At 43.1% G+C, this 26,587-nt stretch overlaps 1 protein-coding gene across 1 annotated transcript; it reads right to left on the bottom strand.

Moving 5' to 3' along the window:
* Window positions 1-649: 649 nt before the first annotated feature.
* On the bottom strand, window positions 650-26,100 carry LOC106593100 (myosin heavy chain, fast skeletal muscle). Its single transcript, XM_045710194.2, has 41 exons — window positions 26,076-26,100; window positions 25,419-25,464; window positions 25,058-25,285; window positions 24,553-24,699; window positions 24,186-24,342; window positions 23,884-23,911; window positions 23,505-23,619; window positions 23,290-23,382; window positions 23,054-23,114; window positions 22,840-22,938; window positions 22,400-22,503; window positions 21,857-21,995; window positions 21,462-21,580; window positions 21,136-21,285; window positions 20,871-21,041; window positions 20,338-20,641; window positions 19,945-20,009; window positions 19,762-19,849; window positions 19,528-19,645; window positions 19,167-19,290; window positions 16,290-16,426; window positions 12,666-12,921; window positions 12,240-12,482; window positions 11,712-11,888; window positions 11,470-11,615; window positions 10,908-10,998; window positions 10,169-10,558; window positions 9,921-10,047; window positions 8,529-8,647; window positions 7,206-7,402; window positions 6,660-6,843; window positions 6,358-6,523; window positions 5,921-6,045; window positions 5,452-5,760; window positions 5,032-5,235; window positions 4,755-4,880; window positions 4,457-4,627; window positions 1,691-1,795; window positions 1,500-1,595; window positions 1,250-1,381; window positions 650-778 (listed from the first exon to the last, which is right to left on the bottom strand). Exons 3-41 carry the CDS (start codon window positions 25,271-25,273, stop codon window positions 758-760), a joined length of 5,820 nt encoding a protein of 1,939 aa, XP_045566150.2. The 5' UTR covers window positions 25,274-25,285; window positions 25,419-25,464; window positions 26,076-26,100; the 3' UTR covers window positions 650-757.
* Window positions 26,101-26,587: the final 487 nt, after the last annotated feature.

The raw sequence follows: 26,587 nt of genomic DNA, 5'->3' as shown, positions 1-26,587 counted from the left end.
TTACCGTGTTTATAATGTGTATTTCTGTGGTTGTAATGTGTATTACCGAAATTCCACCACTAGAGGGCTAATCATTACGGAAGTGTATATATGCCCCAAAAATCTATTTGTAATCCAAATTGGAAAATTTGGCGCATAATATCAGTTAAATACAGAAATATACTCTCACATAATTGTTTCAGATGCGCAATTAACATTTATTTTTTACAAAGTCTTTCCACGAGTGATTAATGTGCGCATAATCTGTGACAAAATCAAAATGCAAAAATCTGTTCCCCTTTCAATTGCTACCACGGTTATGCATGTGCTTCTCGTATTTTTATTTCTTTTAGAAGCATTTCAATTTGGGCCAGTCCATGTAAGCCAATTTCTGCAAGTGTAAAGGGTTAAAACTATCATTCTGATGTTTTGGATGGTCAGTCCTTACATCCATAGCTCAGTCTATGAATTTGAGTGTTTACATTTCTCCAGCCTCATCTCTCAGCTGTTTACCAAAAAAAAGTGACCCCTTTGTTGTTGTTGGGAACCCAGATTGCTTGTTTAATTAAAGTACAATATTGTTATGATATGAAAAAACTGTTTTGCTGAGTAAGTCCACAGTCATGAAAAAGCTGTTTGCTGAGTAATACGTCCACAGTCACAAAGGAAGTGAACATCCACATGTTTTTAATCAATGCTCAACATTTCACCATGAAAATCATATTTTATGCAACACAGGAAAATTATAAGACTTTGATCTTCAATACTTTGGTCTTGTTTATTCAGCAACTTCTTTTCCCTGTAAGAAGAAAGATAGAATATAATGGATCAGTAATAATAATGAACATGATAAATATATGGATAGAATATAATGGATCAGTAATAATAATGAACATGATAAATATATGGATAGAATATAATGGATCAGTAATAATAATGAACACTTGGAAAGAACACTGTATAATGGAACAAGCATTTTCAACTTTTAAATACCAGCTTAGTTTGAAATAATCAATAATAATCAATAATAATGAACACTTGGAAAGAACACTGTATAATGGAACAAGCATTTTCAACTTTTAAGTACCAGCTTAGTTTGAAATAATCATATTTTTTTGCCCTACCTGACATGTGCTTCTTAGAGATCTTCGAAACAGTTGAGTGAGTGTAAAAGGTCTGTATTGACCTCTGTGAAGACTGAATCATAGGTGGTGTTGATGTGTTCATATCTGAACATGAGTCAGGTACAGGTTTAGAAGCAGTTCTGTACCTTTCCAGAGTCACGGGTCTTGGCTCTGAGCTTGTTGACCTGAGTCTCAGCGATGTCAGCACGCTCCTCAGTCTCCTCCAGCTCATGCTGAACCTTCCTGAACTTAGACATGTGCTGGTTTGCTGCTTCCTCCTGGGTGAGGAAAAGAGAGGGAGAGCAGAACATCAGCATTCATTATATAATTTTTTCTAAAGATAAATATGTTTTCGAATGTATGCTTTCAGAGTATTTGACTAAGTCAGTGACTCACCGCTTCCTCAGCCTGCCTCTTGTAGGCCTTCACTTTCATCTGCAGCTTATCTACCAGGTCCTGAAGTCTGCCAACATTCTTCTTATCCTCCTCAGTCTGTGGGAGAAGAGCAAAGAATCAATGTCCCATAGTTATATACACAAACCTGTCTGTGTTAGAGTCAAGTGTGTGAAGGATGCACTTTCTCTTACCTGGTAAGTGAGCTCCTTGACTCTGCGCTCATACTTGCGGACTCCCTTGACAGCGTCTACACCTTTTCTCTGCTCGGCCTCCACCTCAGTCTCGAGCTCACGCACCTTTGTGAAAAAAATAAACGTAGGCATTTGTTTGAGCTGGTGAAATCAGATGTAACAAATCTTTGTAACACAGGTAATCTTTTACCTAGTCAAGGAGGCACAATTGTTGTCTGTTCCTTTTCACAATTTTTATCAAAGTCGTCTGTTATTATAACAACTTTTCATTATCTAGGTCAGTGGTTCCCAAAGTGGAATTTATATTTCAAATGTTATGAATATTTATAGCAACAGCAGATTAAACTAACAGGGATCTGTGGAAAATGTGTGCAATACAATGTAATAATATTAACCCACAATTGATGTTCTTAACCCTTAGTTGCACAACATGGGCCTGGGAGGCTCACAGTGATATTGGTATCCACAGTACTCCATCAATTATAATTTTTTCCCAAGTCAATTCATCTTGTATTTGTAATATACTGTATATTACTATTTATACATTGTGGCATGTATTTAGCAGTGTATAGTTCAGTAACCATATGGCCTCTAGAGGCCCGACACTCGCCTGTTTTAATGTTGTGAGGTTGCTTCCACCACAGATAGCACGAGCTCCCCATGGTAGAAACATTGTCTTCGGCAGTTAAGAGACGTTTGCCAAGTAAGTCAACAGCGAGACAGAAGCACCGACATAAATTCATTTTGAAGGTAAGTGGGAAAGCACCATATTAAAGACAGTAATGTTTCCGGAGTATGTACAAATATTTGTTGAGATGTTATGTTGTATTTTCACGTTTTTATGAACTTATGAAAATCCGCTAACCTACAAGCTAATTTAGCCTTCTTGCTGGTAGCCCCACATAGCAACGCTAGCTTCCCTAGCAACAGCCCCTTTGCAGCAGTGAATGAGTCAAGTAGCTAGCGATCTAGAGAGAGAGAAATTAAACAATGTAACTAGATGAAGCCTAACAAATGATTACAATGAGATGGATTGGATGCATGTACATATATTATACCGTGTGTTGATATTTATTTAGAATTTGTATTATTATTATTATGAATGAAATGGCAGTTTAGAAGAAGTCTGCCAAGACAACTGTACATGCCTGAACGAAGCAACTAGATAAATACATTTGTATATCTTTATTTTAAGGTATTGGCTTCAATTCTTCTCAACTTCAATAAAGTGAGTTGCAAAAATCAGTGAAGCTGGAGACCCATATCTCCCTCACTAACTTTAAGCACCAGCAGCTCACAGATCACTGCACCTGTACATAGCCCATCTGTAAATAGCCCATCCAACTTCCTCATCCTCAAACTGTTCTTTTTTTATTTTATTTTTTGCTCCTTTGCACCCCAGTATCTCTACTTGCACATTCATCTTTTGCACATCTATCACTCCAGTGTTTAATTGCTAAATTGTAATTATTTCGCCACTATGGCCTATTTATTGCCTACCTATTTTATCTTGCCTTATTTTCATACACTGTATATATACTTTTTCTCTATTGTGTTATTGACTGTATGTTTGTTTATTCCATGTGTAACTCTGTGTTGTTGTTTGTGTCGCACTGCTTTGCTTTATCTTGGCCAGGTCACCAATTTAAATGAGAACTTGTTCTCAACTAGCCTACCCGGTTAAATAAAGGTGGAATATATATATATATTTATTCAAGTGTAACATATTCCCCAAAATGTTGATTTTGAACATAAATGCATCCTGAATTAAGCTTTTAAAACTGCTACATTTTCTCTCAGCCACATGGCAAAATGTGTAGAATTTCAAGAAATTAGCTCTAAAATTACCAAATGTTATTTCTGTCCAAAGGCAAAATGAATAGAGTAGCTGAACATTTGTTTTAAAACTGCAAAATGTTGTTTCTGATGCCAAAAGGTGACTTAAACATTTTCTTTCCCAGGGGCCGTACACTGGAGAAGTCATAGCAAATCTAAAAATGAAGACTTGTAGACAATCCCATTGCGACCTTAGCTAGCTAAGCTCATGCACAGAAACACATCATCGGGTCTAACAGTTGTGCTGAACTGCACATGTTTATGCCGTCAAAAGCACTCCTTTGGTATATAGTTTTTGATTAAATTTAAAACGTGTCAGTTTGTTACTTTCACTAGGGTGTAGTAATGACAGTTTCAGCTACTTAAAGTTAGACTCCATTATCTTAAGACATTGGCTCAAATCTAGGTCTTGCCTTTAGATTTCAAGAAAATTAACAACCAAGGATGAATTTTTCCCTTCTCCCATAGACATCACAAACCCTGGTCTGGTCTGAATCGCAAGCGTTCCCGGAAGTCTTGCAATGTTGCACCTCTGGGTTTAGAAACACTGTGGTAAAACTACCTGGATGCTATTTTTACTGAACTCTTAGGTAGGAATTTTATTCTGATATTATGAGGGGTCCCTAATGAATTTTCTATCACAAAAGGGGTCCCGTTTCAAAACGTTTGGAGACCCTTGATCGAGGTGGTTTAGGGTGGCAGGTATCCTAGCAGTTAAATGTTGCTGGTTCAAATATCTGAGCCTTCAACGTGAAAAAATGTGTTGATGTCCAAGGAACTTAACCCTAATTTGCACCTATCCGGTGTATATGACAATAAAACATATTTTTTAATTGAGAGATAGAGTCTCCTGTGTAATTTTATATGATCAAATACATGTCCAGCGATCAGTCCTTCAATCCACCCTGATCCACCCTGCTGATAACTCACCCTGGACTCCAGTTTCTGGAGCTGCTTCTTGCCTCCCTTCATGGCCAGATTCTCAGCCTCATCCAGGCGGTGCTGCAGGTCCTTGACTGTGACCTCCAGGTTCTTCTTCATCCTCTCCAGGTGAGAGCTGGTGTCCTGCTCCTTCTTCAGCTCCTCAGCCATCATGGCCGCCTGGAATGGTAGTTTGTTTAATTTATGCACCAATCATAACATGCCTCTGACATCTTTATTGTGGTTAACCGGCCCAGCTACCATTTCCCCTGAGGACAAATCAAATTGATGTAATTCATGTACTCACATCAGTGATGGCCTTCTTGGCCTTCTCCTCTGCATTCCTGGCTTCCTGGACAATGTCTTCCACCTCTCCCTGTACCTGCACCAGATCAGTCTCCAGCTTCTTCTTGGTATTCAGAAGGCTGGTGTTCTGAAGGAGGAAACAAGACGATTTGTTTGACTCTCAAGAGAACTTACAAGGCTGAAAATCTGAAAATCTAAAAGCAAGGACTGTCGAATTCCAGGTGTGTGTAAACGGTATGCTTGGTTGAGTTTCATTAGAAATGGCATTTGACCCATACCTGGGAGTGCAGCAGTCCAACACGCTCGCTGGCGTCTACCAGCTCAGTCTCAGCCACTTTGCGGCCTCTCTCTGTCTGCTCCAGAGCAACTCTCAGCTCCTCGATTTCAGCCACCATCAGGCCGTTTCTGCGCTCCACCATGGCTGCCTGCTCCTTCATGTCCTCAGCAGCGCGGACGGCATCATCAAGGTGCAATTGGGCATCCTGGGATTCACAATGACATACGATCATTAGGACTTGTGGAAGTAGGGGTGATAGGATGGGTGATAGAAATGTTCAATGGGAAGAATTTACTCAATATCCCTACCATTCTACAGTATATAGTTCAATGTATTCAATTCCTATGTTCTAATCTACAGATTCACCAACAAATCCCTCTCCATGTTCAGGTGTTTGAACCTGATGTCCCAGTCCCTTTACCTTGAGCTGTCCCTGGACGTTCCTCAGCTGTTTCTGGGCCTCAGAGGCCATCCTGTTGGAGTGGCTCAGCTGGATCTCCATCTCGTTCAGGTCTCCCTCCATCTTCTTCTTCACCCTCAGGGCATCATTCCTGCTCCTGACCTCAGAGTCCAGGGTGCTCTGCATGGAGTCAACCACCCTCTGGCTGTTCCTCTTGATCTGCTCCATCTCCTCGTCCTTCTCCGCGATCTTTCTGTCCACCTCACCCTTGATCTGGTTCAGCTCCAGCTGCACACGCAGAATCTTGGATTCCTCGTGCTCCAGTGTTCCCTGGACAAACAGAAGCAGTCAGGCCAATTGTGTTCAATATATTTGGATGTAGGAATTAAATATATATGACTACAATAAACTCCAATACAGGGATCATTGGACTGTAGCTGGCATTGGCTAGTGTAACACTGCTTTCCCATCAAACAGCTGTAGTTTGTACCTCAGCCTCCTCCAGAGCCGTCTGGATCTCAGACTTCTCTGTCTCCACGGTCTTCTTGGCCTTCTCCAGCTCATGGATACTCTTGCCAGTCTCTCCGATCTGCTCAGTCAGGTCAGAGATCTCCTCTGCACACACACACAGGAGCAGTTTAGACTTGGAGGATTTTAAGTGGATATGTCAATGTACTGAAGTTGACATTGAATCATAATAACCGTTAATTAATTAACAGCACTTCATATGGTCTTGCAAATCTAATTGCCCTCCACATCCTTTGGTTGTTCAAAGGAATAGTGATCACAGGTTAAAAAATCTATATATTTTGATCTGTACATGAAAGCTCTGAAATTGTGTAATAGTAGTTTTGATGATTGCAGTTCCCTCCATTTTCAAAACACTAGTCAAACATGAGCCAAATAGAACTGCTGTCAAATGCTCACGTTGCAGGTTCTTGTTCTCTCTCTTCAGAGTCTCCAGATGATCCAGAGCCTCCTCGTAGGAGTTCTTCATCTTGAAGAGTTCAGTGCTCATAGAGCGAGCCTCCTTCTGAGCTCCTTCCAGCTCAGCCTGACCCTCCTCATACTTCTGCTTCCACTCTGCCAGAACCTAGGGGAATCCATGGGATTTTCATCAGAAGTCATTGATGAAGAGTTTTGAATTATAAATATGCTACAATTATACTACAATTAATCATATAGCAGACAGTAAATATCAGCCTATGGTGAGGTTTATTCATTTTCACCTTGTCAAAGTTCCTCTGCTTCTTGTCGAGGTTGGCGGCCAATGTGTTGGCTCTCTCAACATCAATCATGAGGTCCTCCACCTCTCCCTGCAGCCTCTGCTTGGTCTTCTCCAGGGAGGCGCACTTGGAGTTGGTCGCCTCAATGGTCTCCTCAGCCTCCTGCAGACGCTGGGCCAGCTTCTTCCTGTTGGACAACAGAGGTAGGTTTAATGGAGTGAAAGATATGTTACAATACATGTTGATGTAACATTTTCTCAGAGCCCACTACCACCCTCACCATCAATACCCTATATTACCTTATCTCACCTCATTTGCTCACATTGTATATAGACTTATTTTTCTACTGTATTATTGACTGTATGTTTGTTTTACTCCATGTGTAACTCTGTGTTGTTATATGTGTCGAACTGCTTTGCTTTATCTTGGCCAGGTCGCAGTTGTAGATGAGAACTTGTTCTCAACTTGCCTACCTGGTTAAATAAAGGTGCATTTTTTTGTTTTAAATAGAAATAAATATTTTAGTTTTTGCTGTTCCATGCGACTCACTTGGCCTCCTCCAGCTCCTCTGTGCGCTGGATAGCATCAGTTTCATACTTAGTCCTCCACTGAGCCACCTCACTGTTGGCCTTGGACATGCCGCGTTGCAGCTCTGCCTTGGCCTCCTGCTCCTCCTCAAACTGCTCCCTCAGGAGGTCACAGTCATGGCGGGCAGACTGGACACCGTGGGCCAATGCGTTTTTAGCCTGTGAGAGAGAAATACAAAGAGAGATTGGAGAGAGTCAAACAAATTATTGTAGAACTCTCTGAGGATGGTGTCGTCACCATGTATATGAAGATATGTTTTTAAACCAGAGTTCTCCAACTGGCGGGGTGCGATTTTTATTTGGCCCCTCAAGTTTTCTGAATAAAATAATATTTTGGTGGGGGGGACCATAAAAGACTGTAAAAACACCAACAAATCTGCTCCAAGTGATTTTAATTTTGGAAATCTGTTCCAAAGTATTCCCATGCACAGACAGACAGATATATGTGATCAGAGGCATCATGCCCATAGGGGGCACAGGGGCACATGCCCCCTCAGATTTGGCCTGTTGTTTCTCTTTCATACTACTAGCCACCTTGCAATTTTATGAAGTTGGCTTTAGTCAGCCCCAATACTGCTGGTTCCCAAAATCCCAACCTCATAACTACCTACCAAGAAGCCATTTTAGGCTATCAATCAAGGTAGTGGCTAGCTTGTCTAACTATCTTAGCTGACATGCCTGCTGGAAAGGCTGGTAGACTTAAGAAAAGCAAGCAATAACTAAATGTTCTGAATGAGTCTCAAATTCCTTTCAATCTTTTACCCAGATTTTAGCAGAGATGAAGAGAAGCATATTTAGTTTCTTTAAAAAAAATAACCACCAGTCAGGAAGATACAGACAGCTGAAGAGGTATGCTTAGATATGTCGAAAAACAGATTTTTTTTTTACATTGAATTAAGTATAAAGATTATGGCTATAGATTGCAGGAAAAAGGAAAAATGCAAAAATCTCCAACTTGAGGACGGGGGCCTACCCCCACCCCCCGTCACCCCCCTCAGGAACGCACCCCCAGCCACCATCTCATACTTTGTCACCCATCAGATTTTTGTTTTGGGTGCATGACGTCCCCTGTATGTGATCGCATACATGCAAGGTTTGAAATTATAATGTTTTAGTCAAATATTATATATGATTGTGCTTCTTCCGTTAAATTGGCAGTCTACAAATTATATGTAATTATGTCCTGACCATCCACTCAAGAAAAAAAATCAGCACATGGCTGAATCAAGTTGAAGATCCCTGCTCTAAACTCTAGGGTCAGTGGATTCCATTTTGGGTCCCTTACCTTGACCTCTTCCTCAATCAGCCTCTTCAGCTCCTCCACCTGCTGGGTGAAGGCCTGTTTTCCTCTGGTCAGCTGAGACACCAGGGCCTCCTTCTCCTCCAGCTGGCGGCCAAACTCACCTGCAGGGATAGAGAGATATCTTGTTAATGACGTCTCTGTTTTCTAAGATGGAAAATGTATTTTAATGTATCATAGGGAATGTTGTTCGGTGGTGAATAGTACAATAGAAACTATGTGGACCAGTGGAGGCTCCTCAGAAGAGGAACGGGAGGATCATCCTCCTCAGTGAAATTACATTGACTTCAATACAAAACCAAGGAGGCTCATGGTTCTTACCCCCTTCCAGAGACTTACACAGTAATAATGACGACATACTGCAACCTATCATAGCTCTTGCAGCATGAACTGACATGTTGTCCACTCAATCAAAGGACCAGAGAATGAATCTAGTACAGAAAGCATATGCTACATCTAGGTAGCACTGCAGTGCATAAAATGTGGTGAGTAGTTGACTCAAAGAGAGAGAAAGAACATAGTTTAACATATTAAACTGCTTGCTGACTGTACTGCATTATTGTAGCGGGTTTACTAAAGCGTTAGTTACAGTAGCTACGTTGACTAGCTATGACGTTAGCTAATATGGTGACATCGATGTAGGCTCTGTGTAGCGGTTAGTGGTTATGCTATGATGTTTTTTTTTTGCCTGATCACAGATAGCTGATGTGTTTGCACTGAAGTCCAGAAGGGAAAAGGTGAGACGAGGAGAGCACGTAGATGCGAGAAGGAATTATACAACGAGCAAAATGATCATGCTGTTTGTATGTGGCTTCTATGAAAGTGAACTGTGTTTGCGTGTGATCAGGGTATTCATTCCGTCTAATCTGTTGAAAACCTTTCTTAAACGGAAGCAAATGGAACAAAATTTGGATAAACATACCTGTCCAATAGAAACTCTTGTTTGCAACTGTTGGACTATTGATTACAACCTAAATCAGCTAGATGCAGGCAAGAGTGTGCAAGGCGGTATTGAATGTGTCAGGGTCTCTCACCTCGATTACTCAAATTTTTCTCTCGGCCTGTGCACATACATTGTAAACTGTCATTCATAGGCTAGGTTGTAGCAATCTCATGATGGGTATATGGAACATTTTGAGCATCATGTAGTACTCTAAACCTATCGATGTTAAATTGAACTGGGTGAATCGAATATGAAGGAGTCATCCAATATGCTGTAATAGAAATAAGGCCAAGCTCCTAAAAGAAATGACAGTCCTCCTTCATCTTAAACATCACCGACCGGCACTAATGTGGACTATGGACATAAATCCCCAACACATTTTATTGTGTTCTACTGAAGTAAAGCATTAGTTTGTTGTTCATTGCTGATGGTACCATTTTCTGTCAGGAGTCTGGCCCTCTGTCCGCTGATGTCGTTGACCTGGCGAACATTCTCATCATTCTTAGTCTTGAGCTCACTCAGCTGGTCCTCAAGAGTACGGCACATCTTCTCCAGATTGCCCTGTTAGTGAAGCACGTTCCATCATTACTTTATATATGGGACTCCTGTCAACTTTTGTTCACTTGAATGGTAATGTAGTTGACCCTCCTCAACACTGCTTTACCAAAACATTACTACTCACCTTAGCCTTGGCGACGGCCTCCATGTTGCTAGAGAGGTCATCAATCTCCATCTTGTATTCGCTCTTCTCCTTCTCCAGCTTCTGCTTGACGCGCTGCAGGTTGTCGATCTGCTCCCCGAGCTCAGCCACACTATCGGCCTGCTTCTTGCGCAGAGCGGCGGCTGTGGCCTCATGCTGCAGGGTGGACTCTTCAAGATCACGACGCAGCTTCTGGAACTCAGCCTCACGCTTCTTGTTCATCTCAATCTGAGCAGCAGTGGCGCCTCCGGCCTCCTCCAGCCTCTCGCTGATTTCCTCAAGTTCCCTGGAGAGATCAGCCCTCTGCTTCTCAACCTTAGCCCTGGCAGCACGCTCAGCCTCAATTTCCTCCTCCAGCTCCTCAATACGGGCCTAGAACAGGGGGCAGGAGCAGGGGGAATGAATACTACAATACAGTTGAAACAATCGAACCTCACAAAGTAATAATAGTATGTATATTTTGCATTAATGTGTTAATACAAAGACAGTTAATATTTTCAGTAGAGTGTCCAATGCAGGAACCAAACTACCATTTTGAAGCACCGTCTTTACAACGGTAAAAAACACTAGCAAGAAGCACCATCTTCCAACTTTTTCAGCCATCAGAATCTACCGGGAAAATGTGTGCTACCAGAATAATGTTTTTCATGTCTGTGTTTTTTTTGTTCTGGAGCTTTGTACCTGGGTGAGTCTGGAGCTTAGATCCCTAGATGTACTATACCTGGAGTTCCTTGATCTTCTTCTGCAGCTGAGCTCCCAGAGACTGCTCATCCTCAATCTTGCTGAGGAGCTGGGTGGTCTCAAACTCCTTCCTGAGAAACACAAATTCGCCAATTACAGAGTTAGTTTTGGTTCGATAGTGTAAAGGGAGAGTATTATACCATTCACATTGCTTTTAAAGGGATACTTCAGCATTTTGACAATGAAGCCCTGTATCTACTTCCCCAGAGTCAGATGAACTTGTGGATACCATTTTTATGTCTCTGCATCCAGTATGAAGGCAGTTAGAAGTAGTTTTGCGAGCCAATGCTTACTAGCATGCTAGCAGTTACCATAGAATTCCAGTCATTGCGCTAACAGTTAGCAACTTCAAACTGCATGCAGAGACATAAAAATGGCATTCACGAGTTCATCTGGCTCTGGGGAAGTAGATAAAGGGCTTCCAAAATCCGGAAGTATTCCTTTAATTAAGAATCACATGTATACGCTGATTCGCAATTACAATAATTAGCCAAAAACAACCATTATAGCGGATAATACTTTAGTCATTTGTTTGTGTTTACTTCTTGATTTTCTCATCAGCTTGCTGCTTGTCATTCTCCAGGTCCATTATGGACTCCTGGGCCAGTTTCAGATCTCCTTCCAGCTTTCTCTTGGCTCTCTCAAGATCCATACGGAGCTTCTTCTCTTGCTCCAGCGAACCCTCAAGCTAGAAGATAAAAACACATATATTGTTCAAATCTAAATAACTGAAGATAATATCATCTTACATGCTATCATGGCCAAAATGTAAAACCCCACTCACGTCGTCCACTTGCTGTTCCAGCTTGGTCTTGGCCTTTGTCAGAGTGTTGACTTTGTCCTCCTCTGCCTGCAGGTCATCCAGTGTCTGCTGGTGGGCCTCTTGGAGGGCTTTCTTCTCCTTGGTCAGCTTGGCAACACTCTCATCCATAGACGCCATCTCCTCTGTCAGGTTTTTAACCTGTAAATGGCCACAACATAATTACTTCACTATAAAGGGGGAGATTTAGTTTGTTATATTATTGCATTCATTTAATTTAGATTAGAACTGCATCAACAACTACTGTACTATAGATTCAACACTAAATGGCAGTGTTCACCATGCCAGTGTACTGAATGGAAGTCATAAATAGGGGGAGCAGTACATGCAATGAATGTTGGGGAGTACAACGTAACTGAAATTCCACTATTGTTTCTTCATTTTTCCTGCACCCCCAGTACAACTTGAATTCCATTTCTGTTAAGCTATGTTTTGAGTTGATTATTGTTTAGATTATTGTTTGGTTAGACTGTCTATGGTAAGACACAAGACCTTGTTTTCAGTGGCGTGCTTCTCCTTCTCCACTTTGGCCAGGGTGAGCTCCAGGTCATCAATGTCCTTCTTCAGCTCAGAGCACTCATCCTCCAGCTTCCTCTTCTTGGCAGTCAACTCAGCATTGATCTCCTCCTCATCCTCCAGCCTCTCGGTCGTCTCTTTGAGTTTGGCCTCCAGCTGGATCTTGCTCTTGATGAGCCCCTCACACCTTTCCTCAGCATCGTTCAGACTCTCTCCTTCCTGATTTCAGAACAGGAGAAAATATCAGCGGCCTAACTTTGTGTATGAAATATAGACTTAATTTATTCAAATAGGTCAGACCAAATCATGAAATATATAAATAACATGGGCAATAACAGTGTTCGTGTGTCTGTGTGTTTTGTGTGTGTAAATGTGCCCTTATGAAGGTCGTTTCTGACTCACAGATGCGACTTGGAGTGCCAGATCATTCTTCTCCTGCATCAGGGCCACCAATTTCTCCTCCATTTGCTTCTTTGTAGACAGAGCCTTGGCCAGGTCTGCTGTCATCTTCTCATAGTTCTCCTTCATGTTGGCCAGCTCCTTCTCAGTCTCAGCACTCTGCAGCAGAGGCTTGATCTTGAAGTACAACTTCATCCATGGCCAGGTTTTCACATTCATGAATGAGCGGATGTTGTACTGGATGGTAAAGATGGAATCTCTGGTCGAACAGAAAGTATAGAGTGGCATGGTGAGTGACATCCCACTGGGCACAGACGTCAGTTCAACATCTAGTTTTGATTTACATTTGGTTGAGTTGTCAACTAACGTGAATTCAACGTGAAATCAGCAAAACATTTCACCATGTTTTAAGTTAAAAGTTGGGTGAAAAAAATCTGAAATTCCCTAAGGTTGATGATATTTTTGAAATCCACGGTTTTTTCAATATCATCACATTGAATTTTCTGGTTGAAATGACGTAGATGTAACGTGATTCAACAAGTTTTTTGCCTATTGGGATGCTTAAAAAAGCGACATTCTTGGAGTCGAAGAACAACAAAACCTCTGCCCCTTTTTGTTTACAGCTGAGGAATCGGTGTAGGGAAATGTAACCCCTCTCATAGACAGCTCTCTAGATGCAACAACTGACAGTCATGCTAAGCTCATGAGGAATTGTCTGTTCTTCAAGAATGAATGGATAAATATCACAAATTTATATGTGTCACGTCCTGACCATATACTTAGGTTTTTTTGTATTATATTTGGTCAGGACGTGGCAGTTATGTTTGGTTATGGTATAGTGGGGTTGTGAGTGTTGGGGTAGGTTCTAGGTTAGGTATTTCTATGTGGAGTTTAGTGAGTGTATGTTTGTTTGGTTAATTGGGGTTGGGACTCTCAGTTGAAGGCAGGTGTTGTCTATCTGCCTTTGATTGAGAGTCCCATATAGTGGGGTGTGTTTGTTTGATTTTTGTGGGTAATTGTAATTTTGCACTGGTTTCGTTTCACCTGTGAAACTGTCACCTTTCTCCTCTGAGTGTTTATTTTGTTTTGTCGTTTCCATCTAAAATAAATATGATGTGGAACAGTCAACCTGCTGCGTGTTGGTCATCGAGTGATTTCGACATATCTTCCGATGAGGGAGAATACGAGGAACGTGACAGAATTACCCACCTACAACGGACCAAGCAGCAGAGGAAGGAGCAGCACAAGGAGAGGCACCAGGAGAAAAGCTATCTGGAGTCATGGACTTGGGAGGAAATCCTGGACGGGAAAGGACCATGGACTCAAGCTGGCGATTATCGCCGCCCACAGTGGGAGATCGAGGCGGCGAGAGCTGAGAGGCGCTGGTATGAGGAGAGGGAGCGCAACGGACACGGGAGGCAGCCCCACAATTTTTTTGGGGGGGGGCACACGGGGAGATTGGCGGAGTCAGGTGGTAGACCTAAGCCAACTCCCCGTGCTTACCGGAAGCAGCGTGGTACTGGTAAGACACCGTGTTATGCTGTGGAGCGCACGGTGTCCCCAGTGCGCGTTCAAAGCCCGGTGCGCTACATACCAGCCCCCCGCAAGTGCCATGCGAGTGCAGGCATCGAGCCAGGGCGGATGGTGCCAGCTCAGCGCGTCTGGTCTCCAGTGCGCCTCCTCGGTCCAGGTTATCCTGCGCCGGCGTTGCGCACTGTGTCTCCAGAGCGCTGGGAGGGTCCAGTTCGCCCAATGCCTGCTCTCCGCCCGTGCCGGGCCAAAGTGGGCATTCAGCCTGGAGTGTGGGTAAAGAGTGTCCGTACCAGAACTCCAGTGCTCCCCCACAGCCCGGTTTATCCTGTGCCTCCTCCTCGGACCAGGCCTTCAGTGGGTCTCCCCAGCCTGGTGAGTCCTGTGCCACCTCCCAGGACCAGGCCTTCAGTGGGTCTCCCCAGCCTGGTGAGTCCTGTGCCACCTCCCAGGACCAGGCCTTCAGTGGGTCTCCCCATCCTGGTTCATCCTGTGCCACCTCCCAGGACCAGGCCTTCAGTGGGTCTCCCCATCCTGGTTCATCCTGTGCCACCTCCCAGGACCAGGCCTCCAGTGGGTCTCCCCATCCTGGTCCGTCCTGTGCCACCTCCTCGGACCAGGCCTCCAGTGGGTCTCCCCATCCTGGTTCATCCTGTGCCACCTCCCAGGACCAGGCCTCCAGTGGGTCTCCCCATCCTGGTCCGTCCTGTGCCACCTCCTCGGACCAGGCCTCCAGTGGGTCTCCCCATCCTGGTTCATCCTGTGCCACCTCCCAGGACCAGGCCTTCAGTGGGTCTCCCCAGCCTGGTGAGTCCTGTGCCACCTCCCAGGACCAGGCCTCCAGTGGGTCTCCCCAGCCTGGTGAGTCCTGTGCCTGTGCCCAGGGCCAGGCATCCATCATGTCTCCCCAGCCTGGTGAATCCTGGGTCAGGGCCGTCGGAGGATCCGACACCGGGGTGCGGCCCAGAGGATCCGACACCGGGGTGCGGACCAGAGTATCCGACAACCTCTTGCGACCCGGGACTGAGGGGAGCTGCCTGTGACCCAGAACCGGGTGAGTCTGGTCACAATTCTAAAATAAAGTTGATTAACTATGACTGTGATGATTCTGCCTACAACCCAGAACCGAAGGAGTCTGCTTACAGCTTGGGACCGACGGAGTCGGCCCACGAACCAGAACCAAAGAAGTCTGCCTACTGTCCTAAGCCCAACAGGTCTGTCTACGGTCTGTTGGACAGTAGGCCAGAACCGGAGCCACCTCCAATAGAGGTGGGTTGGGGAGGGGGGGTGTAGCACTGTGCCGTCGTTGACGGCAGCCACCCTCCCTTCCCTCCCTTTAGTTAGGAGGTTAATTGTGTGTTGTTTTTTTTTGTTTTGTTTTTTTCTGTTGGTTTTGTGCATTCAGTGTATGCACCTTTAGGGGGGGGTAATGTCACGTCCTGACCATATACTTAGGTTTTTTTGTATTATATTTGGTCAGGACGTGGCAGTTATGTTTGGTTATGGTATAGTGGGGTTGTGAGTGTTGGGGTAGGTTCTAGGTTAGGTATTTCTATGTGGAGTTTAGTGAGTGTATGTTTGTTTGGTTAATTGGGGTTGGGACTCTCAGTTGAAGGCAGGTGTTGTCTATCTGCCTTTGATTGAGAGTCCCATATAGTGGGGTGTGTTTGTTTGATTTTTGTGGGTAATTGTAATTTTGCACTGGTTTCGTTTCACCTGTGAAACTGTCACCTTTCTCCTCTGAGTGTTTATTTTGTTTTGTCGTTTCCATCTAAAATAAATATGATGTGGAACAGTCAACCTGCTGCGTGTTGGTCATCGAGTGATTTCGACATATCTTCCGATGAGGGAGAATACGAGGAACGTGACAATATGACAGTTGAACAGCCAAATCCCAAACTGCAGCTATAAAGCCAGAAACCTTAGTTGCTACATCCATTTCTGGACTAAATGAATTAACCCAAAAGCTTTAGTTGACCATTATAAGACGTACTTTCTCATTCTGAACAGCTCACAGCATATACAGTATGTAATCATAATGCATTAGATACAGCTGGGTGTACAGAAAGCTTTGCCAAGATGTCTACTATTCCTCACCTCCTCTCCATCATCTTGCTAAACTCTCTCCTCATGAGGAATCCACGACTGAGAGCCTGGACCATGCCGACCAGAGTGGCCAGCTTCTCATCTCTCATCTCCTCCAGGACACCCAGCAGACCGGCTTTGAAGAACACCTGAGACACATGGTCAATGGAACCACAGATGGTGACAGATAGAAAGGATTGAATGAAAAGAGGGGAACAACACCACTAGAATTATTTAAACAACATTAACTTTGCAACAGTTACAAACATACCATGGGATATGTTGTTTCTAAGTTGTTGGTTATTGTACAGTTGTAGATTAATAATGTACACAGATACAGATATCTGCAACCATACCAATGTAACACAATGCACACGAAAATGAGTTTAGTTTCTCTTCTATACTTGTCATGCATGAATTTGAAGAAAAACACTACAATGTTTTTCCACCTTGTCCATTAGTTAACTGAAGAAGATAGAAGAAAATAATGGATATACCAACTGAAGAGATTTTAAATTATCATTGAAGTAGTTTTTCGACAGGAAGTGCCCGTGCTCAGGTCTGTTCAACGCTGGTCCGAACAATCGGATTCCACGGTTCAAGATTGCTTTGATCACGTGGACCAGGATATGTTCCGCATAGCGTCGGACAATAACATTGATGAATACGCTGATTCGGTGAGCAAGTTTTTTAGCAAGTGCCCACTCCGTCTATTAAAACATTCCCCAACCAGAAACCGTGGATTGATGGCAGCATTCATGCAAAACTGAAAGCGCGAACCACTGCTTTTAATCAGGGCAAGGTGCCCAGAAACATGACCGAATACAAACAGCGTAGCTATTCCCTCCGCAAGGCAATCAAACAAGCTAAGCGTCGGTATAGAGACAAAGTAGAGTCGCAATTCAACGGCTCAGACACGAGAGGTATGTGGCAGGGTCTACAGTCAATCACGGACTACAAAAGGAAAACCAGCCCCGTCGCGGACCACGATGTCTTGCTCCCAGACAAAATAAACAACTTCTTTGCTCGCTTTGAGGACAACACATTGCCACTGACACGGCCCGCTACCTAAAACCTGCAGGCTCTCCTTCACTGCAGCCAACTTGAGTAAAACATTTAAACGTGTTAACCCTCGCAAGGCTGCCGGCCCAGACGGCATCGGCAGCTGCGTCCTCAGAGCATGCGCAGACCAGCTGGCTGGTGTGTTTACGGATATATTCAATCAATCCTTATCCCAGTCTGCTGTTCCCACATGCTTCAAGAGGGCCACCATTGTTCCTGTTCCCAAGAAAGCTAAGGTAACTGAGCTAAATGACTACCACCCCGTAGCACTCACTTCCATCATCATCAAGTGCTTTGAGAGACTAGTCAAGGACCATATCACCTCCACCCTACCTCCACACTACCTGACACCCTAGACCCACTCCAATTTGCTTACCGCCCCAATAGGTCCACAGACGACGCAATCGCAATCACACTGCACACTGCCCTAACCCATCTGGACAAGAGGAATACCTATGTAAGAATGCTGTTCATCGACTACAGCTCAGCATTTAACACCATAGTACCCTCCAAACTCGTCATTAACCTCGAGACCCTGGGTCTCGACCCCGCCCTGTGCAACTGGGTCCTGGACTTCCTGACGGGCCGCCCCCAGGTGGTGAGGGTAGGTAACAACATCTCCACCCCGCTGATCCTCAACACTGTGGCCCCACAAGGGTGCGTTCTCAGCCCTCTCCTGTACTCCCTGTTCACCCATGACTGCGTGGCCATGCACACCTCCAACTCAATCATCAAGTTTGCAGATGACACTACAGTGGTAGGCTTGATTACCAACAACGACGAGACGGCCTACAGGGAGGAGGTGAGGGCCCTCGGAGTGTGGTGTCAGGAAAATAACCTCACACTCAATGTCAACAAAACAAAGGAGATGATCGTGGACTTCAGGAAACAGCAGAGGGAGCAGCCCCCTATCCACATCGACGGGACAGTAGTGGAGAAGGTGGAAAGTTTTAAGTTCCTCGGCATATACATCACAGACAAACTGAAATGGTCCACCCACACAGACAGCGTGGTGAAGAAGGCGCACCAGCGCCTCTTCAACCTCAGGAGGCTGAAGAAATTCGGCTTGTCACCAAAAACACTCACAAACCTTTACAGATGCACAATCGAGAGCATCCTGTTGGGCTGTATCACCGCCTGGTACGGCAACTGCTCCGCCCACAACCGCAAGGCTCTCCAGAGGGTAGTGAGGTCTGCACAACGCATCACCGGAGGCAAACTACCTGCCCTCCAGGACACCTACACCACCCGATATCACAGGAAGGCCAAAAAGATCATCAAGGACAACAACCACCCGAGCCACTGCCTGTTCACCCCGCTGTCATCCAGAAGGCGAGGTCAGTACAGGTGCATCAAAGCGGAGACCGAGAGACTGAAAAACAGCTTCTATCTCAAGGCCATCAGACTGTTAAACAGCCATCACTAACATTAAGTGGCTGCTGCCAACATACTGACTCATCTCTAGCCACTTTAATAATGAAAAGTTGATGTACTAAATGTATCACTAGCCACTTTAAACAATGGCACTTTATATCATGTTTACATACCCTACATTACTCATCTCACACTCTATACCATCTACTGCATCTTGCCTATGCCGTTCGGCCATCGCTCATTCATGTATTTTTGTGTACATATTCTTATTCATTCCTTTACACTTGTGTGTGTAAGGTAGTTGTTGTGAAATTGTTAGGTTAGATTAGTTGTTAGATAATACTGCATGGTCGGAACTAGAAGCACAAGCATTTCGCTACACTCGCATTAACATCTGCTAACCATGTGCATGTGACAAATAAAATGTGATTTGATTAATTTGATTTGACTAACCTTGGTGTGTCCAAACTTGTAATCCTCGTGATTCACATCAATGGACCCAAGCAGCTTCTCAGAAGCCTTCTTGTTGTCCATGAACTGGCCCTCAGGGATGACACTGGCATTCAGTACTTTGTACCTGAATGAGGAGAAATGTGTAATATATGTCAAGTTGTTTTTGTTTGGTTATATTACGTAAAAGGTCAGCCTATTCTGATGCTGGGAAAACCCTTGGAGCAGATATGTCTGTGGTTGTGTATGTATGTGTGTGTGTGTGTGTGTGTGTGTGTGTGTGTGTGTGTGTGTGTGTGTGTGTGTGTGTGTGTGTGTGTGTGTGTGTGTCTGTGTCTGTGTATGTGTATGTGTGTGCATGTACCTCTGCTTGAAATCAGCATAGATGATTCTGCTGGGGAAGCCCTTTCTGCAGATCCTGATACCCTCCAGTACACCATTACACCTGAGCTGGTGGATAACCAGGAAGTTCTCCATCAGACCTGGTAAAACAAACCAAGTCTATTTTGATACTAATAAACAGGTTAAAGATTGGGATTGTTAAGGTTACTGATACTGTACTGATAAGATGACATATTTAACTCAATATTTCTTGTACCTGGAGTCTTTGACTCGTTGGGGATCAGGCAGCGCACAAAGTGAGGATGAGTGCTCCTCAAGTTGGTCATCAGCTTATGTAAGTTCTCCTGTAGGAGGGTTACAAACCATTTTCTCAGACATACTGTAATTTATGATAATTGCACCTTTTGAAGGACTAAATATGCAGATTTCAAAAGCTCACCCTGAACTGGGAGGACACAGTCTGCATGGAACCACCCTTCTTCTTGCCTCCTTTCTTGGTTGTATCTGTTAAAATGGGGAAAGTAAAAGATAACTAGAAAAGTACATTTCCTAGAGGGGGTGGATTAAAAAAAATAATAAAAATAGTATGTAAGAAATCTAGAGTCTTGTTTTCAGCAAGCACACTAATTATAAACCGGAGAATTTCTGGTTAACTTCACACTTATCTAGAGGCAAATGCTGCCAATGAGATTGTGTTGAGTAACACCTATTGTATGTGTACAATATTAAATAACCCAGTAATAAACCCTGAGAAATGGTGATATATTCGAAGACTTTAAAGAAAATTGTAACTAGTGCTAAATTAAATCATTTGACGTGATGCTAGTCTTACCCTCAGGTGGGGCAGCAGGATACAGGGCAGCCAAGATTTTGACTCCTGACTTCCCGTACAGTTGACAAACTGAGTCGTTCAGGGGGTCCTTGTTCTTCTCCAGCCACCCAGTGATGTTGTAGTCCACAGTACCGGCGTAATGCACCAGGGAGAAGTGGGCCTCTGCCTTGCCTTTGGCAGGCTTGGGCTTCTCAAACGCCTGTGTTTTGCCAAGATGCTGGGAGTACAGCTTGTCCTTGAAGGTAGTGTCTGAAGACTTGGGGAACATGCACTCCTCTTCAAGGATGGAGAAGATGCCCAATGGCTTTATGAAAGAGATGTATATCAAATGAGTGATATTAACATTTAGGATCGCATTAATTCCTTTAGTAAACATGCTACAATAGGATTATATTCATTTAGAGGCACATAATAGGAAACATATTGAGTTTTCAACAGTCAGATGTGTTGTGCCACTGTGATAATGTCTCACACAGCGATCCCTATTAGCTTTGCTGTTGCAGTCTATTATATTCCTCACACAGACAGTTTACCTTCTCAATAAGCTCAATGCAGGCAGCCAAATCCATGCCGAAGTCAATGAAGGCCCAGACGATTCCCTCCTTCTTGTACTCCTCTTGCTCCAGGACGAACATGGTGTGGTTGAAAAACTGTTGCAGTTTCTCATTGGTGAAGTTGATGCACAGCTGCTCCATGCTGTTGTACTGTTGATGGAGTTTTAAAAGGGATAATTTCATCATACAAGGCTGTAATCAATCTGAATCACAACTAATTGTCTTGTTCTGGTCTCATACTCACATCAAAGATCTCAAACCCGGCAATGTCAAGCACACCGATATAGAACTGCCTTGGATTCTTGGTGTCCAACATCTCATTGATACGGATGACCATCCACAAGAACATCCTCTCATAGATAGACTTGGCCAGAGCCATGACTGAGTTATTAACCTGCAATGATAATACCCCAAATTAATACATGAGATATTGACCATGTCCAGTGATAAGGTGATGATACATTTGGGAAAACAACAACACTATTCAAAAAAAAAGCAATGCACTCTCCCCAAAATTATTCCGGTCCACAGATAATGGTAAATGCTTTGTTTGGCTTTGTTTGGCCTTACCTGAGGCACAGTCTGTCCCTTGGTCACATACTCATTGCCAACCTTCACTCTGGGGTAGCACAGAGCCTTCAACATCTCAGCTGAGTTCAGGCCCAGCAGGTAGCCGATTTTATCAGCCACTGAAGAGGAAAAAAACAACAGATTCAAGCACACAAGATCGCTTTTTATGATGTCAAACTGGCAAAATAGTTTGCATAACTTCTTTGTGGGTTAGGTTTTGATTCACCCACATCCATCATTTCAAATCATTTGTGGAGGTTGTGATTTGTTCTCCAAAAATTATCTCCTGCCTGACTTTCATGTGGCACTGTCTGTCTTAGGTGTTCTATTTCTATGTTGGAGACTGAGAATGGGACTAATGCTCTACATATTGTATATCTATGAGTGGGACTCACCCTCTGTGCCGTCTGGCTCGGCCTGCTCCTCACGCTGCTTCTGCTTGAATTTCAAGTTGCCATGGTGCACTACAGCTCCTGTCAGCTTGTAGATGCCAATCTTCTCATCATTAGTGAAGCCCAGGATTGTAATGGCATCCTGGCATTAAAGAGGAAGTACAACAGTGATGAACTGAACGGTACTTCGCTCAGTTACACTACAGTTCTGTTCTACTTACTGCAGAACAAATGGGATGGATAGATTTGACTCTTGGCCAACACATTAGTAGATGGCAACACAAAAGGAGTTTTACTCAGTTCCACAGGGCACTTAGTGGTGCTCTCTTGTGGATGTCTTAAATGTATGTGCCTCAAGGCAAAGTGTGAAGGCATGAAGAGTTAATTTACGTTCATGCTTAACTAACACAAGGCATTTAGAATCAAACATAAAACACATGAAAATTCTCAGCTGCCACCAAGTTGGAATTGTACAGCACATTCAGTGTGTTTCGTGGCCTTACCCATTCCCTATCTAGAGTTTGGTTAACCCTTTGTTTGACTTACATCTGTGGCATCCAGCTCTTCCTTGTCGTCAATGCTGGCCACAGCGATCTGACCCTGGCTGCACATGGGGAAGTCGTAGGGGTTGGTGGTGATGAGTGCCATTTCTGTGGGCAACGAAGAACAGCTTGTCAGTTAAATCTCTTAGAATTCTGCTGTCCTACCGTTACAGTATCTCTCCCTCCTTTACTTAACAGATGGACTCAGTAATACATGTAGTATATAATAAAAAGCATCAAAAGAGGGGACTGAGACTTGTGGACTAGTGCATCACAGTGCATTACTTTATAGATATTTCCCAAAGACCTGACCCATGTCTAGATGCCTTGTTACCTTGGATGTAATGATTGTAATAGCATTGTTAGTGCGGGCTATGAATATTTTTAATAAGTTCCACAGATGGGGGTGGGAATAATTTCCCATGAACCTCTACTTTTCCGTACCAACTATCTCAGGTTTGTGGCCTGTCATCATCTGGAAGAAGATGTGGTAGCCTCTCTCATCGGGCAGCTGGAAGGACACTCTGGACTTCTCCAGCAGGTCTGAGGTTGAAAGAGAGAAAGATTATAATATTAGATTCAATTTGATGATATGATCTCCCCAAAAAAATCTGTGTGAATTTAGGAAAGCATTGAGAAATAATCAAAACCAACTCACAGGTCTCAATGTCAGCTTTAGCCAGTTTACCACCTTGGAAGTGAATCCTGATGAATTTACCCTATAGTAGAGCATGGGGGTTAAAAATAGGTCAACAAATTAATCTAAACTTTTACTTTGATAGACCAATTTAAATGTTACAGGTTGTTGGACATCTATTCATATAACAATAGGGAACTACTTATTTACATTTTCCCAATATAAGGTAACTTCCACAGTATGCCCTTCATACTTACAAAGCGAGACGAGTTGTCGTTCCTCACTGTCTTGGCATTACCGTAAGCCTCCAGCAGAGGGTTAGCTGCAATGATCTGATCCTCAAGAGACCCCTGATTGAGACAAACACAAGTTGCTCAGAAACTGGTAAAGCACATTTTTCTCTAATTATCACTTTTCTTGAAACACGATTCAACCAAACTGAAATAAAAAGGCAAACATAAGAACAACCTACCTGCATTTTGCTGGGGTCTACTTCCTTCTTCTTCTCTCCACCAGACACTGCAATGGTGGCGAAGTACTGGATGACACGCTTGGTGTTGACAGTCTTTCCTGCACCGGATTCTCCACTGGTTTGTATGACAGAGAATGAGGGGTTTTAGTTACATGTTTGAGTCTCAGATTGGCTTTCACCAAGAAATAGCATAGAAAAATAAACTGTTAACCTGTTTTCTGATACAAGTCTTTAACAAATACTCCTTCTCATCAGCTCATTCATACACATAGCCTAATGCTCTAATCCATTCATAATGTCATGTATTTCATCACACCAAGTGACCCAACTTATTACAATAGAAACACTTTCTCAAGTGACATTTTAGTAAACAACTTACGTAATCAGGACGGACTGGTTCTCCTTATCTGGAACCAAAAACATATTGCTTATCATACTCAAAACATTATGGGGACATTATTTCATTCATAGAATCATCATGAATTTCAATTTGGAACATTTTCCATTCAAGGGTAGTGAAATGAGATATTACCAGCAAACTGTTCTAACCTAGACTAGAAAACAGTAGATACTTCTCTAAAGCATATTTTAATATCCATCCATCCTTCATCCATCCATCCAACCATCCATCCTTCATCCATCCAACCATGCATTCCTCCATCCATCCATGACAGCTCGTACCAATCAGCATGAACTGAAAGGCGTTGTCAGAGACGGAGAAGATATGGGGTGGAGCCTCCATTCTCTTCTTCCCTCTGTAGGCGTTTACAACCTCTGCGTCGTACACTGGGAGCCACTTGTAGGGGTTCACCGTGGCACAGAACAGCCCAGAGTAGGTCTGGATGAAATAATAATTAAATTAGGGGATTAGTAAAGTCAGATTGACATTTACCTGGATTTATGTGAGGATGTGGGTGTACTTTGGTATACTGATGTGGGTCTACTGTATTGATATGTTTTGGTTTCTACCATTCATTTATGTGTAGTACTGTATGTGTGTATTTATTATGTTCATGTATGTGTGTGTTTGTATGTGCAGGTGTCTTACATAGATCATCCATGCTGCATAACGCTCTTTGAGGTTATACAACACAGAGGCTTCATTCAGGTAGGTCATCATGGCCATGTCCTCAATCTTGTCGTACTTAGGGGGGTTCATCTCGTAGATGTCTGCATCTTTGAACTCTTTTCCTTCCTGAAACAGTCAGACATATAGATTACACGCAGATCAAACTGGACAGGACTGAATGCTTTTTGCTCATTAAATACAAGTTGAATCTTTAAAAAATTGTACATCCACATTTAATCCAACTACTTAGTTATCACCCTCTGACACATAACTGGTGATTTTTGACTAGTCAATAACAAAAATTATTTTCAATTTTTAAATCGCTGTGTTAAAGATGATGTGTTTGAAGGTTATATTCTGCTTACAAAAAACAAGAAATCCTTCATAATATTTATTTTGTTAAAGATTTTATATTGAAATGTTGATGATTTTTCCAGAAATTGAGTAATTACACAAACTTTAATACTTTTCAGATCAGACTTACCTCCTTAGTGCCGTCAGGTTTCGTGACTGTCACAGTACACTTCCCATCGGCCCTGGCAGTGATCAGACCCTTAAGGTAGAGCTCCACCTTGTCTGCCACATAGCAGGAGTTCTTTGAATCAAAGGGTGCGGCTTGTGCCTCCATCCTCTCCTTCTCAGACTTACGAAGGTATATGGCAGCCTTGCCGTAGATTTGCATCTCCGCGTCCGTACTCATGGTGACGGATAACTAGGAAAGAGATGAAACAAGGAACATGATTTACTCTGTGGTGCTTCCTCCCCAGTCAACAGAGTTAGGTGAGCGGTATCGCTCACAGAATATTCTCATCAGTTTTTATGTGAAGACTCAAACCATGTCTTACCTTCTTTTTCCCCTCCTACAGATGAATGTGTACTTCTTGGAGGACCCTGTGAAACATGAGAGTGTTGTGAAAACACACAAGTCTAAACCAGTGGAAGCTGCTGAGGGGAGGAGGGCTCATAGTAATTACTGGAGCGTAGCAAATGGAATGGCATCAAACACCTGGAAACCATGTGTTTTATGTATTTGATAGCATTCCACCTTTTCCTCTCCAGTCATTACCACGAGCCCATCCTCCCCAATTAAGGTACCACCATCCTCCTGTGGTCCAAAGCCTCATCATCTAGTCTACAAAGGACTAGAAAGCATTTATCTCAATCATTACAGCCATGTCCAATTCAACTACAGGTGCAACTTGTGACTTTCATTTTCCTAGGGGCAACTCACTTTATTTTTATTAAAATGAATACCACTGAAAACCCAGTTACATTCTAGACCACCCCCTCAATTTACAAACAACACCATAAATGAAAGTTACAGATTTAAAGTAAAAACAAATATACCATTGTAAACCAATCCCATTTGATTGCATATTGTCAAATTTTACATACAAGAGACATGCAGAATTAAATTCAAACAGTGCAGTTAGCTACTGCTTCAGATGGTTAGTGCAAAGATGAGACAAACGTAAAAATCTAAGGAGGTGGAGAGGTCTTACCACAGAGGAAGAAGGTATCTGACTTATGGATGCTGGGGCCTCAGCCTCCTTATATCTGGTTGGAAGTGCTAACCAAGCAAAAGTTAATTATGGACCACTCTGGGAAAGGAAATGAATTGGATGAGAGACCTCTGTGTGTCTGTGTCTCACTAGCACCTCCCACTTGCAGGAGCACCACACTCCCATGACATTATTTTTTTATGTCATATTTATCTCTGAAGCAAGATTTGATTACTAATAGTTATAACAATATCAAAAGTTTGATTTATCAAATTGATTCCAGTATTACTTCCACTGACCCTCAAATACTGTAATGGGGTGAGTCCATGTTGCCAAACCAACACTAAAATAGTTTTCATTAAACCTAATCAGGCCTTATTTAGTTCCATTTTAGTGGCATTAATCCTCATCAACAACTTTATATACATGTTCACCTATTATTTATATTATTTAGCTTGTAAACACATCTGTACTGTCTCCTCACCTCATGCTTGTGATGGAGTTGGCCGTTA

Source organism: Salmo salar, chromosome 02 (genome assembly GCF_965601325.2).
Source record: "Salmo salar chromosome 02, fSalSal1, whole genome shotgun sequence".
Classification (NCBI taxonomy): domain Eukaryota; kingdom Metazoa; phylum Chordata; class Actinopteri; order Salmoniformes; family Salmonidae; genus Salmo; species Salmo salar.
Note: the sequence above shows the minus strand (reverse complement) of the source record. Positions and strands in the feature narration are given on the sequence as shown.